The sequence below is a fragment of the Urocampus carinirostris genome, chromosome 17 (assembly GCF_059441175.1).
Source record: "Urocampus carinirostris isolate Australia breed hairy pipefish chromosome 17, RoL_Ucar_1.0, whole genome shotgun sequence".
NCBI lineage: Eukaryota > Metazoa > Chordata > Actinopteri > Syngnathiformes > Syngnathidae > Urocampus > Urocampus carinirostris.
In genome coordinates this window covers 68,824-87,312 of record NC_142365.1, presented here as the reverse complement: position 1 = coordinate 87,312, position 18,489 = coordinate 68,824, and the positions used below count along the sequence as shown (strand labels likewise).

The 18,489-nt window shown below is 45.2% G+C and overlaps 1 protein-coding gene across 2 annotated transcripts; it reads right to left on the bottom strand.

The window, feature by feature from the left end:
* Positions 1–3,157: 3,157 nt before the first annotated feature.
* On the bottom strand, positions 3,158–17,580 carry plp1b (proteolipid protein 1b). 2 transcript variants are annotated; one of them, XM_088320473.1, is made up of 7 exons: positions 17,427–17,580; positions 13,903–14,089; positions 10,493–10,649; positions 8,741–8,918; positions 7,114–7,187; positions 6,873–6,938; positions 3,158–5,455 (listed from the first exon to the last, which is right to left on the bottom strand). In XM_088320473.1, the coding sequence occupies exons 1-7, from the start codon at positions 17,428–17,430 to the stop codon at positions 5,384–5,386; spliced, it is 738 nt and encodes a 245-aa protein (XP_088176599.1). In that variant the 5' UTR covers positions 17,431–17,580; the 3' UTR covers positions 3,158–5,383. The 2 variants fall into 2 exon arrangements, with proteins under 2 accessions (XP_088176599.1, XP_088176598.1); XM_088320472.1 differs by lacking the exon at positions 17,427–17,580 and adding an exon at positions 14,341–14,601.
* Positions 17,581–18,489: the final 909 nt, after the last annotated feature.

The following is an 18,489-nucleotide window of genomic DNA, read 5'->3' as shown; positions in this document are numbered from 1 at the left end:
AATGACATCTTGTGGTAAAGAGAAAAAAAAAATACATGCTACTATAATTTTGTGGAACAATATATTTTCTTCCAAATCATCTATTCATTTTGTGCATAATGTGACACTATTAGTAGTCATACACATATGGAGGGGACCTCCAAAAACCTGTCTTTTTTGTTTTCTCTTTTTTACAAGCTTTTTTTTCTTTTTCCACCTTTTTCTTTGTATATTATTACACTTTAGTTTATTTAATGCTTCATTTCCTCCTTCTTTTCAGGTAACAATTGGCCAAACTTTAAGAACAATTTTATGGCTAGAATACATCGGTAGAGCACATGCTGGCCTTTGTTTCTTGAGAAGGCTGAGTCCGTGCGGCCCAGACCTGAAAGCAGAAGGTCTTCTAATCTGCCGTCCTTCTCAACAAACACTTCTAAAAAGACACCTTTGGGTTCACGTCAGGTAAACGAAGAACATTTTTCACAAACCACTGTTTTGGTGCAGGGACAACTAATATTCCATTTAGAATTCCTGATCATTTCAATAAGTTGTGTGTTTTAACAGCGTTTATGGATCGATGATTTCATTAGCGCTACCAATTTTCCTTCCCCGTTTGCGTTTTCTAATCCTGCCGGACGATTAGGTAACCGCCGTATTAGACTCTGATTTAATTAAGTGTCATGTAAAGCAATTTACTCTACAGTAGCATAAATCGACAATTAAAATGCTGTGAGGACACAGAAGATAAAACCTCCACAGTTGCTCCATCTCAGGTCATTTAGAATGGAGGACAAAGACAAACCCGGTGGCTGATTCTTGTTTTTTTTTTTGCTTCTGAGAACATCAAGGAAACGGCTCAACTCTTCCATCTTGCATTTGGAAACCAGTAGAAAATCTTTGGCGGGGGAGAACAATTAGATGCCCACACAACTACTGTTAACTCAAATGATTGTACAAAAATTGACAAAGCAATAACTTTTATTTGTGCATAACATGGGCAATTAATGAAACAATGCAGGTGTGGCATTATTTTTACCCGAAAAATAAAACAGCAAGCCCTTTTTCGACCTTGACTCGCGCCTGTGTCGTTTTTTGCTCCCGTTAGTCTCCCGCCACGACCCGTTTTGATCTCGACCACGTCCGCTCTCCCGCCCAGCAGCGACTGCACTTCCTGAGATTGCTCAGGAAAAATAACCTAAAACAGCAGCTGCAGGTGTCCTTCTACAAAGCCACAGTGGAGAGCATCCTAACATACTGCATCACGGTGTGGTATGCTGGGTGCACAGCAGCAGACAGGAAAAAGCTCCAGAGGATCATCAAAACAGCCCAGCGAATCGTCGGCTGCTCTCTGCCCAGTCTGGAGGACATTACCTGCTCTCGCTACCTCAGCAGAGCAGAAAACATCACCGAGGACTTTTCTCACCCCGGCCACCACCTCTTCGACCTGTTGCCTTCCGGCAAGCGCTACAGGTCACACGAAGCAAAAACAAACAGACTCAGAGACAGTTTCTTCCCCACAACCATTACCACGCTAAACAGACACCGCACAAAAAAACTGAAAACTGTTGCAAAAAACTACCCCACACGAATGTAAAATGGTACTCACGTACATGCTGTCTGCACTATGTTTGTTCACTGCTCAAAACAGACACCGCACAAAAAAACTGAAAACTTGTGCCAACACTACCTCATACGAATATAATGGTACTCATGTCTATGTTCTTGCACATGTCGACTGCACTACGTTGACTGCTCACCTTGCACAATGTCTGACCATTTCCTTTTTCTGCACTATGATGTCTATGTTTGCACCAATGCATATGCTGACTATTTTTAGCACTATGATGACTTTGCACCAAATGCAATATTGCACAACCCTTACGATACCAACGGTATCACGACAACACTGTATGTAACATCCCACATGCCGACATTTCTTGTGTAAATACCATGTAAATTATAACTATAGCCTTATCCCCCTTGTTTTATAACCTTATCTTCCTTTGTTCCTTTATCTTCTTGGCTCATACCTCACTGTGAATGTGTAAAACTGGAGTGTCATGCCCAATTTCGTTGTCACAATATGTTAACCCATTTTGTAACAATGACAATAAAGGTATATTCTATTCTATTCTATTCTATTCTATGACTCGTTTCCGACCCCGACCGCGTCTTGCGCTCCCAGTCCCGGCTACCGACCATTTTATCGCCCCTGACATTGCCATCGCTCGCTGCGGATCACAAGCCGAGTACAAGGGCGAACATCGGATCGTGGGCGCACCCCTTCCTCTCTCTTTCAATAAAACTTGTGGTAAACGTTACGCGAGTGGGTCCTGTTTCCGTTCTGTCCTGACAAAATGTGCCTTCGTATGATTTTATCATCAAAAGTACCTTAATGAAGCCAAAGATTATATCCAGGTGCTGTTTGTATTTCTGCGACAATTGTACCCTCTTAGGGCCTGCTAACTATTAATCAAGATGGCCTTCGCTTTGGTGCCGGGAAGTCCGGGGATGAGCTTACATTTGTATCCTCTTAGGGCCCGCTAACTATTAATCAAGATGGCCTTCGCTTTAGTGCCGGTAAGCCTGCTCAAGAGCTTGCCTCCCTTCCTACATTCCTTTCTTCCTACAGAGACACATTGTACCCTTTATGTTACAAAGTTTCACTATCCTTACTGCTCATTTATTATGCTCACACGCCATCAAGCGACCAGCATAATCATTTCATTAAAACATGTCATTTCTGTCTCAACCAATACAGAGTTTTCTTGTATCCGTGTGACCTCGCTTAAGCCAATGGGATGTGTTGTTCTATACCTGTTCTTTCCAATAAAGGAGTCTCTAGACATAGGTGAAGAGTGATTCCTTCCTGAGCCGAATTTGGAAGCACAGGCCTCTGACGGAAGGGCTATCGAAAACCTAAATCTCCGACTCAGAGTCTTCTGTCCTTCATCCTAATACAATCTCCAGTTTTAAACTTGACACCCTTCCCTGGGTGACCGTGCAAGTGGCAGAAGGAAAACATATCAATAGCATATTTGTTTGGTGACAATGCTGACTTTTTAATATCAAGTTAGTCTCCAGAGTCTATGCGCTCTGTCGCCATTACATAAGGAAAAGATCCACGCACCTAATAATGGATTTTCTGGCTTTCCTTCACGGACGTGCAAACAAAAAGCATTGTGACAATCCAGTTTATTGAGTAAGGTCCAAACATAACACAAATGGATTCAACCTCAATTTTAGTGAAAACACAACGTGTAGTAGCAAATAAAGTCACTGAAATTAGTGTCTAAAGCAGGCATGTCAAACGTATGGCGCGTGGGCCAGATCTAGCCCGTTGGATGTTTGAATAGGGCCCGCCATCATTTTCTGACTATAAGCCGGTCCCTAGGTCATTTCTATCAAAAGTTACCATTTTTCTATAATAAAGTAATCCCGTTACGGGGATGTTCCGTTCCCGCAGATTAAAAACCTTTATTCGTTTATTTGTTTTTTCGTTACTCAAGAAAATACCAAATTTACCAGCTCAAGTGTTTGTTTAACAAATAAAAGTAGTATACCTTATGAACTTCTTTTCTACAAATAATATCTGTGCCGTCAATTTACAAATTTGACGATAATCTTGCCGTTTTATTTCAAAACTGTAAGGATTAAGGACACGTTCTACTATACTTTACATGATACTTTGCCGCCATCATGTGGACATTATGGTTCGGTACTATAAAAAACATGTATTTTTCCCTTATCACACATTTTTTTAAAAGTGACAGGGAGCCACTATGGAGCGCCAAAGACTCGCATGTGAGAGAAAGTTTAGCTGTTTGAGAATTTTGTTGGCGATAGAAAGCCTCTTCCTCTGTTTAGCAAATCAGAATGCAGAACATATTGCACAATGGAAATTTCTCAGAGTAGCGAAACCGCGATACAGCAAGGGATTACTGTAAATGCAAACCAAATGCTCTCTTTGGCAGCTAGAGGGCAGTAAGTTTGTATAGCGTGGTGAGTTGGTTCAGGTGTGAAACTGGCTTCATTCAATTGTTGAAATAGACTAGTTGACGCATTTAATGCCAACCATAAAAATCATTTTTCCCATTGATTGGAAATAAATATCTAATCCTTGGAAAAGAGAATACGTAGGATAGGCTACTAAAGTATAGTGCAGCATAATACCAGTGTCTGAAATAAGGTCTGCCCGGACGCCCGGGCCGTACATCTTTAACCCGGGCGGACAACTTACAAAACGACTCCGCCCGGGTGGCCGACAACATTTTCAAGAAAAATAAACGAAAGATTTTTTTTCAAATCAAACATTTGTTTTATTCCGATTTCGAAATCTTCGTTCGGTTTGGAAATTTCGGAAATTCGGTTCGTTGGGCAATTTGTACACTCGGCAGCCGAACGGAAGCCCACAGTGGATAACTTCGTGCTTCCGGACTTTCCCGAGCGTTATAAGGTCGTGCGTTTGCATCTCCTTTTCCAAAGTAGACGCTCAGAGAACACAAGAAAAATGGATATGTGGTTAGGAATCAAGCCAAAACCTCAGCCCCAGAAGAACGATTCAAAAGAAGCTAATGAAATTTATGACGCTACAAAACGTAAACGTACATTAAGAGCACGGTGGAAAGAGGTGTTCACGTGGCTTGTAGCGGACGACGCAACGCAAACATTGCATGAATGAAGAAGAGACAATACAGGTACATACTGATAGAAGATGGAAAACATGCAATGAATGTTATGAGTAGATTTATAATAAAACTTCATTTTAAAGTGTAATTCTGATGATCAATCTTTAATACTTTGCAACAATGTTTTTTTTTTTTTTTTTTTTTTGCGATGAGTCGTCTTATTGTGTTTCAAGTTGGGAAAAATGGGTGTCCGGTCATTTTTTGTCACGAGTTTCAGACACTGATAATCCTGTAAAACAAAGCTAAAGATTGAGACTTGAAACGGTTTTACTGATCCGGGCCGCCTGAGAACAGAAGGTCTCGCTCCGGCCCCAAAGCCAAACAGAGTTTGACGTCCCCGGTCTAAAGAATCCCCTCACGGGACCGAGGTCAGTTTTAGGTTACGCGTAGGAAAAGTTATCGGAAGCCTCGGCTTCCGTGATGGAATACGGTACATGAGCTGGTTTTCACACCCACACGGCGCTGTTGAAAGAAAGCAATTAAGCCAGAGGACAGCCAATAGGATGAACTCCTCATTTCCGTTGAAAACACACCATCAAATAGAAGCCCGCGCCGACTCCTTTTCATACACCCGAGTTACTCTCCGCCAAGGCTGTTTATTATTCCGGCACAAAGCGTCACCCGTAAGAGAAATGAGCAAGCTGTGAGAGAATGGTCTGAGGGGACGGGAAGCTTCCTCTCTTTCACACAGGAGAGGGAGGCGCTGACCGGAGACCCTAGCGTACTCCTTTCCTTCCCAAGAAGCGAAGGACTGCGTAGTTGTAGGTGGTCGAGACCAAAAACAGGATCTGCCAAGAGAGAACAAATGAGAGAAGAGCCGGCGAGTACCACCGACAGACGGCGCCGAGAGAATATTTTCATCGGGTGTCTCGGGAGATCAACATCGGAGCCGAGTCGAAAAATTGGGCCGTGCCGTCAAACGATTTCTATTATTTCTTTTGAGGAATACAATCCAAATGATATTAGAACCCCTGAAATATTCTCAACACGCCCTGCCTGCTATTTTACAGAATACTGTCTTTTCCAAACGTTCTTGTCAGGGACCCTGTATCAAGAACAAATTGGGATCCCGTTTTCAACAATAAACAGGAGAATATTTATGTTTTTATCAAAATACCACACTCTCGAAAACCATACAAAAATAGATATAAAAAAAACGCGAGTTTGACTAACCTAAGGTATTCTTAGTTATATTATTATATTTTATTGTTATATTATTACTATATTTGTCACGGGTGCCCATTGCCCTCACTCGGCTCCGCCCGTTAAGTGCCAGCTGCGGCTCGTTGCCTGATCGGCTTCCCTTCTATTTAAGCTCGGTGCTCTCGCTCACCCCTTGTCGGTCCATCAACGAACCTCTGCAGCCGCAAGACGTGTGTTTTGACTCTGTCCGGTATACTGTTTGTGAACCCTGTCTGGTATCGATCCCGTTTATCTCATCCTGCTTGATATCTGATTCCAATCTCCAGTTTCGGGTATCGATCTCGTCGACCTCTGGATTCCTTTTTTTCCAGGCCGGACTTCTTTCTTACTTCTTCCGCCCGGCGATCCCCGAATCACTGGCGTTTGTGTTCACGCGCATGACTGCCCCATTCCCGTAAAATGAAGCTTGTGTGAAAACGTTACGCATCTCCTCCTGTTTTAGTTTTGACAATATTACTTGTATTATTTTTTTTTTGTGATATATCTATATCTATATATCTATATATATATATATATATATATATATATATATATATATATATATATATATATATATATATATATATATATGGTATTGATCACGTCGACCTCTGGTTTCCAATGATTTCCCACCAGACTGCTGCCTAACGTGCATGATTCCCCTTCCCCGTAAAATAAAAGGCTTGTGTGAGAAACGTTACGCGTTTGGGTCCTAATCCTGTTCATGTTCATGACAAAAACAGTTTTTTTTTTGCTTATATTTTTTGTATTGCGCGTCCTTGACTATCATTTTAAGTAAAATAACATCCAGACGGGTTCCCTCAATGTTCTCTGGTTGATCAATGATAGTCAGCATATACGGCTACTTCGGATGCTTCGCAAGTAACGCGTGTCTTTGGTGACATCCGGTGGACATATTTAAAACCGCGAGTCCATTTTTGACGCTCATTTTTCTTTTGCGGCCACATTTGACAATTTCCACCGAAGAACAACGCTTGGCGATGGATGGAAGCTAGCGCTCACCAATGCTAAAAGCGTGATTCCGGCCCCGGCAAATGTAGCAATGTACAAGTCGTAGGTGAGGTGAAACTGAAAGAAAAACAAGAAGGTTAGCCTCTCCTTCGTGACAATGGCGATACTTGACGGCACTTCTGCAATCCTTAAGTTGGCCCTCGAGTACCGACCTTCCGTTTTCCACAGTTTTTCCAGGAAGTGCAATAGAAGCGATGATGCGTAAAATGGAATATGGAAAGGATCTACTCACTTGGCTGGTTTTGCAAATGGACGCCAAGGTCATTCCGCAACTCTTGCCCGGCACCGCGTTCCAGGGAAGAAGCCCTTGAAGGGAGACGCCACGTAAGCCGCGGAACTCTTATTGCAAACCGCCCCGGGAACCTTTACGTCTCATGCGGGAAATGACCGCTCGTTAAAGGTATTCCCAAACACATCTTTCAACGAGGCACAGAACATTTCGGGTTCCTCCCGACAATGACACGAAGGAATTTAGTCTCCGGCTCGTTACCTCTAGAGCAGGGGTCGGGAACCTTTTTGAGCCAGAGCGGCATAAAAGTCAAAATATTTGGATTTTATTTTGACATTTTTTTAGAGAGATCCACAAGACAAAATTCAACCAAACCGCCGAACCCGCTCTCCAGACAAAAGCTAATTGTTCGGCACATATTATTTCACTGTATTACGTTTGAGGGTTTCATAAAATCTATGAAATAATCATAATTTTGCCAGAATTTGTGTTCCATCCCATATCATGTAAATATACCACTTAAAATTGGACTCCCTCCCGCAGTTACCTAAGAGCGTTGAGGCTTATTTTTCTCCTTAATAAATGTTTCAAAACAAGGTGCAAGCAAAGTTCTTTTGTAAAAATGTCACAAAATATTGCAAACAGAGATACTGTATCGACCTTCAGTGCGGACGGCGCTGGGCAAAGAAGAAAGAGCGCGCCCGTCCTGTGTATAGTTCCCGTGCGACGCCAGCTGCGGCTCGTTGACAGATCGGCTTTCCGTCTATTTAAGCTCAGTGCTCTCACTTTTCCTCGGTCAGTTCGTCAGCGAACCTCTGCCCCGCAAGACACGGGTTCTGAATCGGTCCTGTTTCCTGTCGGTATTTCCTGTCTGGTATGGTTCCCGTTTATTTTGTCCTGTTTAATATCGGTTTCCGGTTTCGTTCCCGTCTACTTTGTCCTGTTTAATTTCGATAACCTGTTTTGATTTCGATCCTGTCCGTCCCGTTGTTTAATATCGGTTTCCGGTTTCATTCCCATCTAGTTCGTCCTGTTTCATTTCGATAACTTGTTTTGATATCAATCCTGTCCGTCCCGTCCGGTATCGACCCCATCGGTCCGATATCTGCCCGGGCGATCGGTGTCACTCTCGGTCGTCTCTCGCTCGCTGTCTTTCAACGCCAGGCCGCTGCCTAACCTGCATGACTCCCCATTTCCCGTAAAATAAAAGGCTTTTGGGTCCTGATCCTGTTCCGGTTTTTGACAGTATCGTGGCCCAATGCTAAATCGATTGCACCCTGGTCATCCTTGGAGGGAGATGACCACTTGTGAGGCCCCTTCTTAAGGTTTCTTGTTTTAAGGTTTTGAGTTTTCCCTTGCCCGCATGTCGGTTTAAGATCAGGGGATGGTGTCACGGTAATTTTAAGACATTTTGTGGGTCGACTTAAAAGGCGAGACGGGTTAAAGAAGCGAAACTCACGTCTTGAATGGAATGAGTCCATCAGGATTATTGGTTGAAATCGTGTCAAAAGCAGGTGTTATTTTGCGCGTTTTACAATTTGGGAATACCTTTAAGAGTAAGCCGCGGCGAGAAAAGGTAGCGCGGAATCCGCGTCTCGTGGGGAATGGCGCCCGAGCCCCTAACCCTTACCGTACTGCCTGGCGTCCATGCAAATCCAGCCGTGCTGATTGATGCTGGGCGAGCTTTCGGCCAGGAGGTTGACGCGGTGGCAGGTCTGCTCCATGTTGAACAAGAAGTAAAGGGGGACGGCGCTGAAGGCCAAGACCGCCATCCAGATGGAGGCCAAGAGAAACGTCAAGATGATAAACTAGACAAAGGAGAAGAAAGCGCCAGGCCGGGATCAGCGCAACGCAGGGAGCTGCCGCCTGACGGATGCCGCGCTCCGCCGGATTGATTTTTACTCCCTTTCTTGTTTTGCGCTGGCCTACGGAGGACGGATCCTGCCGTGGCTAGAAATATATTTAAGGGGAAAGAAAGACCCGCAAATAGACGCCACGTAGGAATGGATACGTCGATGAATGGGGATACCAAATGATATGCATTTTGTCATTGACTTTCTCATGTCTTTTTGCCTGATTTCTTTCTGGTATTTAGTCGTGTACAATATTTTCTTGTGTATCTTGTCCTGTATAGACCTGTGTCAAACCTAGCGTTTCTTTCTAAAGTACTCGAAAAAGTAGCGGCACAGCGGCTGAACGATTTCATATCCGAGAACAATCTTTTTGAATCCATGCAATCGGGATTCAGGGCTAACCGCTCTACTGAGACGGCCCTGATTTAGGTCACTAATGATCTTCTACTGGCAATGGACTCCGGAGCTTCATCACTCTTGCTGCTGCTGGACCTTAGTGCTGTCTTTGTGGACCATAATATCTTATTAGGCTGGAAATATGGATCGGTCTCTCAGGAACCGTCCTGTTATGGTTCCGATCCTACCTCTCAGATAGGACACAGTGTTAAATATGGCGAAATGACATCTGAGCCCTTTAGTGTTACCTGTGATGTTCCGCAGGGTTCGGTACTCGGCCCCCTTCTTTTCAGCATCTATATGCTTCCGTGAGGTGATATTATTCGCAAGTATAATATCAGTTTCCATTGCTACGCAGATGACACTCGACTCTATCTTCCGATGGAGGAATCTGTGGAAATTTGGAGGCCTGCCTCACTGAGATCAAAGAAAGGATATCATTCAACTTATTGCTCCTTAACTCTGAAAAGACCGAAATGTGAGTTGTTGGTCCATCTAAATGCAGTGACTTGTTCTCAAAAACGGCTCTGAACATTGACATATGTAATATCACCCAGAGTGACTCAATCAAAAATGTAGGCGTCATGATGACTGATTAACTTCACCTGCGCTCGCTCGTTTGGCGCCGGCTGCTGACTTCCTGATTGGTTCCCCGTCCTTCTTATTGTCTGTCCTTTCACTCGCCTGTTGTCAGTCCGTCAGCAAACCTGTTTCTACAAGGCAAGCGTTTTGACTCAGACTCCCGTCGGTCCCGCTTTTTTTCACCCATTTTCCACCCGACCGTTCCCGATTTCCCCGTTTGTCTCCGGCTACGACCTGTTTTTTTGACCCCGACCGCGTTTTCGATCTCTCGTCCCGATTTACGACTCGTTCTTGATCCCGACCACGTTCCGCTCTCCTGTCCCGGCGATCGACCTGTTTTTTCCGTCTCGGACACCACGATCTCCCGCTCCGCACGTTCGGATTCTGCGAGCGGCCTATTTCGCCGGATCGCGGGCGCTGCCTTTCCTCTATATCTCAATAAACTCTCGGTTAACGTTACGCATCTGGGTCCCGATTCCGTCCCGGTAATGACGTTACGAAGAAGAAGACCCCCCCTTCCCGCTTCCTCCTTTTTGCGACCTCCTGCTCACCGTCAGACTGATGGATCGCCCGTAGTGCGTGCTCCTAAATTCCCCGAAGGTCTGCTTGAGGGCGCTGGTGGTGTAGAAACCTTCGGCCAGCAGCAAGACGCCGTAGAGGAAGAAAAAGGAGGCCAGGCCGTAGATGACGTACTGCAAGTACTCCACGCTGCACGGGAAAAAAATGAAAAAGCTCAAAAAGGGAATCGAGACCCATGATGAAAACGGGAATCTAAGGTGAAAATCATCTTGACGGAAATGTCAAAAGCCATGGATTTTCAGGAATGTGACTTTGGGTGTTCTTATTTTAAATCCATCTAAGTGTTAAAAAAAAAATCCTTCTTTCCCTAGTATGTATTATTTCACATATGATGTACTTGTTTTTCAAATATTATTTTTTTTGTACTTTTCTTAGTACAATATTCCTTAAAGTGTCCCTATATTGAGGACTCACGAGACGCCACTGTATTGTGTAGTCCACCTCAAAAACGAGTGCCGCAAAGCACAAGGAAGAATACCAGCTACCAGCTCAGTAGCCTAGATGGTAGTGTGCCCGCTTTGAGACTGGGAGGTCGCTGGTTCGCGCCTCGGCCGAGACATACCTAATTGGTATAATGGCGGCGCCCTCTGTTGGCTGCGGCTGCATCGACTCGCTACAACGGTTCAGGTGTATCGACATTTCGTTCTGTGTACATTGTTACAAAGAATGACAATACAAAGGAAATTATTATTATTATTATTATTATTATTCTGAGACTCAATGTGACCAAACCGGACAATGACAAAGTTTTTGGTCTGTGTGGGTACGCTTAGCAGCAAGACGGCAGACAAAAATGTCGACTCCCTTTGTTGTTTAAAATAAATACAAAGTTCATGACCTAATAGTATTTGACCCACCTAAATAAATATTTTTCATTTATTTTTAAGATTTATTTTGGGAAAATACATGGCACAAAGGGACAAAATGAGCATAAAAGTTCACGGTTGCCATGGAGCCCAATTGGCCCGCCCCTGTGGCGCCAGCTGCGGCTCATTAAAAGATTGGCTTTCCGTCTATTTTAGCTCAGTGCTCTCACTCTTCCTTTGTCAGTCCGTCAACTAACCTCTGCCCCGCAAGACGTGGGTTTTTGACTCGGTCCTATTTCCTGTTGGTATTTCCTGTTTGGTAATGTTCCCGTTCATTTTGTCCTGTTTAATATCGGTTTCCGGTTTCGTTCCCGTCTAGTTTGTCCTATTTAATTTCGATATCCTGTTTTGACTTTCAATCCCGTCTGTCCTGTCCTGTCCGGTATCTGCTCGGGCAATTTGGTATCGATCTCGTCGGCCTCTGGCTTCCTATCGTTCCACGCCAGACTACTGCATGACTCCCATTTTCCCGTAAAATAAAAGGCTTGTGTGAGAAACGTCACGCATTTGGGTCCTGATCCTGTTCCGGTTCATGACACTAAATTGAAAGCAATCAGCAGATAAATAAAAAAGGAAGTTAATCAACGTTTATGCTATGATATATATATATATATATATATATATGTATATATAAATTAATGTTTTGTAGTAAAATAAAAACTACTTGAATATAGCCTGTAAATATTATATGTAGCCTACCCAGTTTGCCACAGGGCGTTGACTGAAAATGACAATACTGTTGCCAGGTAACAGCCAATCCCTGCGTATTTGGTTTCCTGCAGGCGTTGTCATGATTTTTAGTTAACCGATACTCCTATTTCATCATCTCAGGTAAGAACTGTCATGATTACTCATTGCACTCACCTGTGGCCGCTTGTTTGGCGCCAGCTGCTGCTGGTTACCCGATGCGTTCCCCTTCCTATTCAAGCTCAGTGCTTTCACTCACCCTTTGTCATTCCGTCAGCGAACCTCTGTTTACACAAGGCGAGCATTTTGACTCTGACTCACGTCGGTCCTGTTTTGTCACCCGTTTTCCACCGGTCTGTTCCCGATTTCCCCGTTCGTCTCCGACCACGTTCTGATCTCCCGTCCCGGCTAACGACCGGTTTTTCCCTTCTCACCGCGCTACGATCTCCCGCTCCGGAAGATCCACTTCGGCATTCCGAACACGCTCCGAAACCCCGCGAGCGGCTCGCTTCTCTCGTCCGGCGAGCAGCGGATCGCGGCCGCTTACTTTCCTCTATATCTCAATAAACTTGTGAGTAAACGTTACGCGATTGGGTCTACCATTTGTTCTGGTCTTGACAAGAACAATTAAAATAATAGTTTACATTTTTGTAATCTAAATTGATTGATTTGTATTTTCTTATATTATATACATTTCATAATAATAGGAAAACTCAAAGATTCTTGTCTCGAGAAATCTAATTCTTAAAAAGTGCTAATGGATTTTGAATCGAAACAATATTTTCTTTTGGGATTTTTTTGCAGCGCACGGATCCCGCCTTAGCCGGCTGGGAAGAGGGGAGCCCGGATCCATTCCTCAGCATCGGAGCATTAGGCCGGGGGTTAAACGGACCCGCTTTTGAGCAGGCTTGGGGAGTAACGGAATACGTGGAACGGCGTTACCTCATTCGGATACCAAAAAAATGGAATTGTATTTGGCTACAGTTACGGAAAAAAAGACGTCATCAAATTACAGGTCTATTTAGTAAAAATAGGATTTCTATTTTGTATATTGTGCTATAAGCCTATACTTTTAATTTCAACTCCAAAGTACCTGCCTGAATTGACACGATGGTGTTCAATATCTTTCACTCGCTTGGAATTTTTGTTGAAAATTTAGAAAATGAACACTTTGTGTCTTTAAAACAATATTGGGCTCTTAATGTGCTCTTAATTCATAATGTGAACTAAAACAGAGCGTATTTTGGCTGCAATGTGAAAGAGAAAGGTTTTTTTTTTTTGCTTTCCTCTATTTCTTTTATAAGGTTACACTGTTGATTTGTCTTACACAAAATGGAGGCATTTTATTTATATTGAGTTTCTTTTGTCTTTTATGAGCATATTTGGTATCGGAGTCATCCAAAAGTCATTGAAAGTAATCAAGTTACATTACTAGAATATTATCACGTTACTAACTACATTTTTCAACAGGTCACTCGTGACTGCATCGGAATACATTTTTAAAGTAACCCTCCCAACCCTGCCTTCGACCAATGTCTAACAATCAAAATGCAATAGTTAGATTGATGTTTTGGCACGGACTGAGGGGACATGTCCCCACCGATATCAAACAGTCATTGTATTGGGCCCACCGATAAAATGCCATCACGTAAAAAAACGCAAAAACGGGACAGCGGGGAGTCGGGGTCGGGGTCGAAAAAAGGCTCGCCGAGTATATGCCGAGGTTCGCGGACGGACTGACGACGGGGGACAGACGGGACCGGGTCCAAACAGTGACGCCGAGAACAAAACCAGGCGTCGTGAGTGGACTGGGGGAAAAAAACACTCACAGAGAATCCAGAATCTCATAGTCCTGCTCGCTGCGGGCGAAGTGGGTCTCCACCAGGACTCGGGTCTGGCTCAAGGCTTGGTGCCCGCCTCCGCAAAAGAGGGCCGCTCCGGCGTAGCACAGCAGGGTGGCCGCCAGGGACGTGTAGGGCACGGCCCCCAAGCAGCGGATACAGCAATCGTAACAACCTGGGGGGGCATAATATATCAGCGCACAGGCGGCACATACCGCGCACAGAAGCACACAGCACATCTAAGCCGGAACGCCGGATCCTTTCGCCCCGCGGGAGCCCCGGTCCGCCGAGGCATCGGCCGCCGTAGAAAAGTGTAAAAAAAAACAAAAAAACCCAGAGAAAACGAAGCCCATTCGCCTCAGCGTCGGCAGCCGGAGCGGGCGGCAAACGCAAAAGGGTCGGAACGAAAACAGAGGAGGAAAGCACCTAAGGCTTTGCAAAGCCAAGGCTGCTTGACAGGAAACATGTCGCCTCGGAGACTGGATTCCGCAGAAATAGAGATCCCGAGATCCGGACTCCACTCTGTCCAAGCCCAAGATAACGCTGGCCGCGCCGATGCCGAGGCTGCTCCGGTCACGGGCGCCGCCAGGGTCCGGAACGCTGACTTCAACGCGCTCGGAGAGAAACCCTCTCATTGTGGCCGTGTCATAAGGTGACCATTGTCATCGCCGGGAGACAAAGGACGGTCACGTCGAGCGAACAAAGACATCAGAAGCGCCATCGCTCGAGTGGAAGCGGCTGAGGAAGGGGTTGGGGGGGTGACCGGGGGTCACCAGATCCACCCCGGGGACGTCAGGCCACGGTCCCTGGCTCGAGCTGTTACGCTCGGTGCCCTCTGGCGGGTTGGACGAGGACTGATTCTACACAATCAAGTCAAGTCCTGTCTATTTGTTTGGCCCTTAATCACAAAGAGTCTCAAGAGTCTGCACGGACCACAGATTATTGCAAACCACAGACTATTATAACATCATCCCCTGATCTAAAACATACACGAGGGCAAGGAAAAACTGAAAAAACCTCAGCATGACTAAAATGAAGAAACCTTGAAAAGGGGCAGTCTCAAAGGGCTGCACAGACCCCAGACTAGTGCAAACAACAGACTATTATGACACCATCCCCTGATCTAAAACCTACACGAGGGCAGGGAAAACTCAAAACCTCAGTCAAGTCATGTTTGTTTGTTTGGCCCTTAATCACAAAGAGTCTCAAAGGGCTGCACAGACCACAGATTATTGCAACATACAGACTATTATGACACCATCACCTCATCTAAAACCTACATGAGGGCAAATAATACATAAATATAAATCTAGGTTATTCATATGCAATAGAGTAGAAGTGTGTTTTAAGCTTAGATTGAAACATTTCCACTGAGGTTGCAAATAAATCGAAACCAAGGAGAAGAGCATTCCACAGCACCATGGGGCCCGAATGGAAAACACTGTCGGATATCTTCTTGGCTCTTGGGATCACTAGTAGGCCAGCGTTTTCAGAGCGATCGCTTTTGTTGGGAAGCACCCGTGTTGCCATATAAATAGAAAAACCATCAGACAAAACACTGGGCCACAGACCGATGCTTCTATTTTTCCCAATCCCCCTCATTTTTTTTCACCTCCGAAAATGGAAAGTTGGAATTCTACTGTTGGGTTTTACTCTAGTGTAATATCGCTGACAGCATTGGCTCAGCATTAGAGGTAAGATCGGGCCTAAAAAAATTCCAGCCCGACCCGACTCGCGGGTATAAAAGCCCGAACCAACTCGAACCCAAACGATGAACTTAACATGTGGGACAGGGCCCGAAGTAAAACCCGAAGCGTTTCGAAGAGTGGCCTTTGGTACCGAAGGGCCTTCTTTGGCTGAAGCGGGCGCGGGGCTGAAATGCAGTGCCGAGGCACAGCTTCGGGTTTACTCCGGGCTCGGTCCCTTAAATCAAGTTTGCTCCGAAGTGCAGCACTGAAGTGCAGCACCGAGGTACGCGTGGCGCTGAAGTGCAGTGCCGAAGCGTGTTACTCAAATGAAATCACATTTACTTCAGAAAAATATCACTCAAGTAGAAGTAAAAAGTAGTCATCCAAATAATTACTCGAGTAAAAATAAGTGCATGCTGTGCAGATCCTCTACAAAGAAAAAAACAGAGAGAGAGAGAGAGAGAGAGAGAGAGAGAGAGAGAGAGAGAGAGAGAGAAGCCCCCCACTGTCCAGCCCGACCTAATGATTGACATTTTATGTCAGAACCGGGCCAAAATTCAAGCCAGGTTTTTTGTTTTTTGACCCCGACCACGTTCTGATCTCCCGTCCCGGCTAACGACCTGTTTTTCCTGTCTAACCACGCTACGATCTCCCGCTCCTGAAGATCCACTTCCAGGTTCAGGCCAGTTTCAGGTACAGGCCCAAGTATTTAACTCTGCTCAACATCGGATGCAACGGAAATCAAACCTGAATCGCTATGGTGTCAACGCCGAATCCACTAGGCCATTAGGATTGTAGATTACATAAGAAAAGGCATTCGATTTGATCTCATCACGAAACAATTTCTGCTCACAGTGCCACGTTGTACAACGTTGTACAACGTTGTCATAAAGCATTATGGGAAAGAGAGAATTGTTTTGGCCCGGCGCCTTCCTGTCTTGACCCACCCTCGCACACATGATCCAGTCACCAGTGTAGACCATATGGTGGCACTTTGGCAGATGGGTGAGGCTGACTCGCCTCCTGTGCAAGTGGGCTGCCAACACGGGACCTTTTCTGCCTCAGGCTGCAGTTTTTGGTGCGGGTTTCTGGACCATTCTGCCGGGAAGTCTACCTTAAAACGCATTTCATTCCGTGCCAAAGACTTCGTTAGACACCAGGAGGTCCGAGTGCAAACTAGCGTGAAGGATTTGGCTAAATCGTTCAAATAAAACATGCACATTTTGCTCTAGTCACATCATCTTTATCCTCTGCGAAGAATAGCGTTGAGCTGAAACAAATGAAATGTTATTCAATTGTTTGCTTATGAACTCGCATTAACGTAGGCGCGAAATAATAACAATCTAAAAACGTGCTTACAGCGTGCACATATTCGCCATGTACAGGAATGAAACTTTGATTTTTTTAATGATCTTGATCAAAAAAACATGATTTACTATGACCTGACTATTACTGAGAGGCATTACAACACATCTGTTCAAATTATCTTTGTTTTAACAATAAAAACGACAACCAGAAATTCGCAATGACCCGGAACGAGTGAGTTATTTTCAGAATAGGTCTGCGGGCGCCTCAGCTATGCTTAGGGGGCTCCCCGGTACCCACAAGCACCACGTTGGAGACCCCTGATCCATCCATCTAGACATTGATATACGTAGTCAAGAAGCTTTGGTGCAATAAACAAACCTACGTGTTTTTCGTATGCGTAGCGAGTGGAAAAGGCGTCCCGGGTGACCCCGACCCTCCACGAGACTTAGCAAATATTATCTGGAACGGCTTCCATAAGACATGAAAATGGCCTTCTCGAAAATGGCAGGCACTCACCCATGTCGAGACAGAAAAGCGGGAAGGATATCAGAGTTCCCGCAGCTCGGCTTCTGGACTCCGATAGGAGGATGTGAGAAGTTTTGAGCGTCCCGCCGCTTCTTTATGAACGCCAGTCGGCCTTTTGTCTCCTGGACGATGGAGGAGCGCGTCACCCCGAGTGACCTCTTAAAGTCACAAAGTCCCATTTCGCCCGACAGACATTATTTAGACGGCCCGGGGTTCGGCTTCGGTCGCGTGCTCCTTTTTTCTTCCTCCGCTTCTGGATTTCCGTCGAAATCATCTTGTTTGGACACAGAAAGTGAAGAGCCTGGGCTTTTCAAAACACAGAGTCCTTTAAAGGCCAAACTCAAGGAATAACCTCGTGTGTATTTGTCACGATTACCCATGTGAATCCCCTGTGCCCGCAGCAGGTTCTGATCGGTTCCCCGTCCCTACTAAAACCCGGTCCTGTCCGTCCCCTGTTGTCAGTCCGTCCGCAAATCTCTGTGTATACAAGGCAACCCTTTTTTTTTTTTTAATCCCGACCCCCACCCGTCCCGTTTTTGCTCCCGTTTGTCTCCGGCTACACACCGTTTTGTCCCCGACCACGTCTCGCTCTCCTGTCCCGGCTACCGACCTGTTTTTTCCGTCCCTGACACCGCCGTCGCTCGCTACGGAAGATCCGCTTCCGTGTTCGGAGCACAATCCGAGTACGAGAGCGACTTCTTTCCCGCGTTCAGCGAACACCGGATGGCGGGCGCAGCCCTTTCTCTTTCCTCCAATAAAACTTGTGAGAAACATAACGCAACTGGGTCCTGTTTCCGTTCTGGTCCCGACAGTATTGTTTGTTGATGCCCTTGCAACATACATGGCCTGGTCATCCGGGGAGGGGGATTACTTCATGAGCGGTCCTTTCTCAAATTTAAAAAAAAAGTTTCCTCATGTTGAGGCTTTTGAGTTTTTCCTTGCCCTCATGTAGGTTTTAGATCAGGGGATGCTGTCATAATAGTCAGTGGTTTGCAGTAATCTGTAGTTTGTACAGCCCTTTGAGACTTTTTTTGACTATATTATTGTTATAGTA

Bases quoted from the DNA above. Each gene is read 5' to 3' on its own strand.
- plp1b (XM_088320472.1), bottom strand. From the start codon at position 14,380: ATGTTTCCTGTCAAGCAGCCTTGGCTTTGCAAAGCCTTAG. The intron at 8,919-10,492 runs GTGAGCAGGAGG...TCCTTTGTCTAG, and splicing joins GGCGATCCATCAGTCTGACG to TTTATCATCTTGACGTTTCT. The intron at 5,456-6,872 runs GTGAGCGCTAGC...CTCTCTTGGCAG, and splicing joins GAATCACGCTTTTAGCATTG to ATCCTGTTTTTGGTCTCGAC.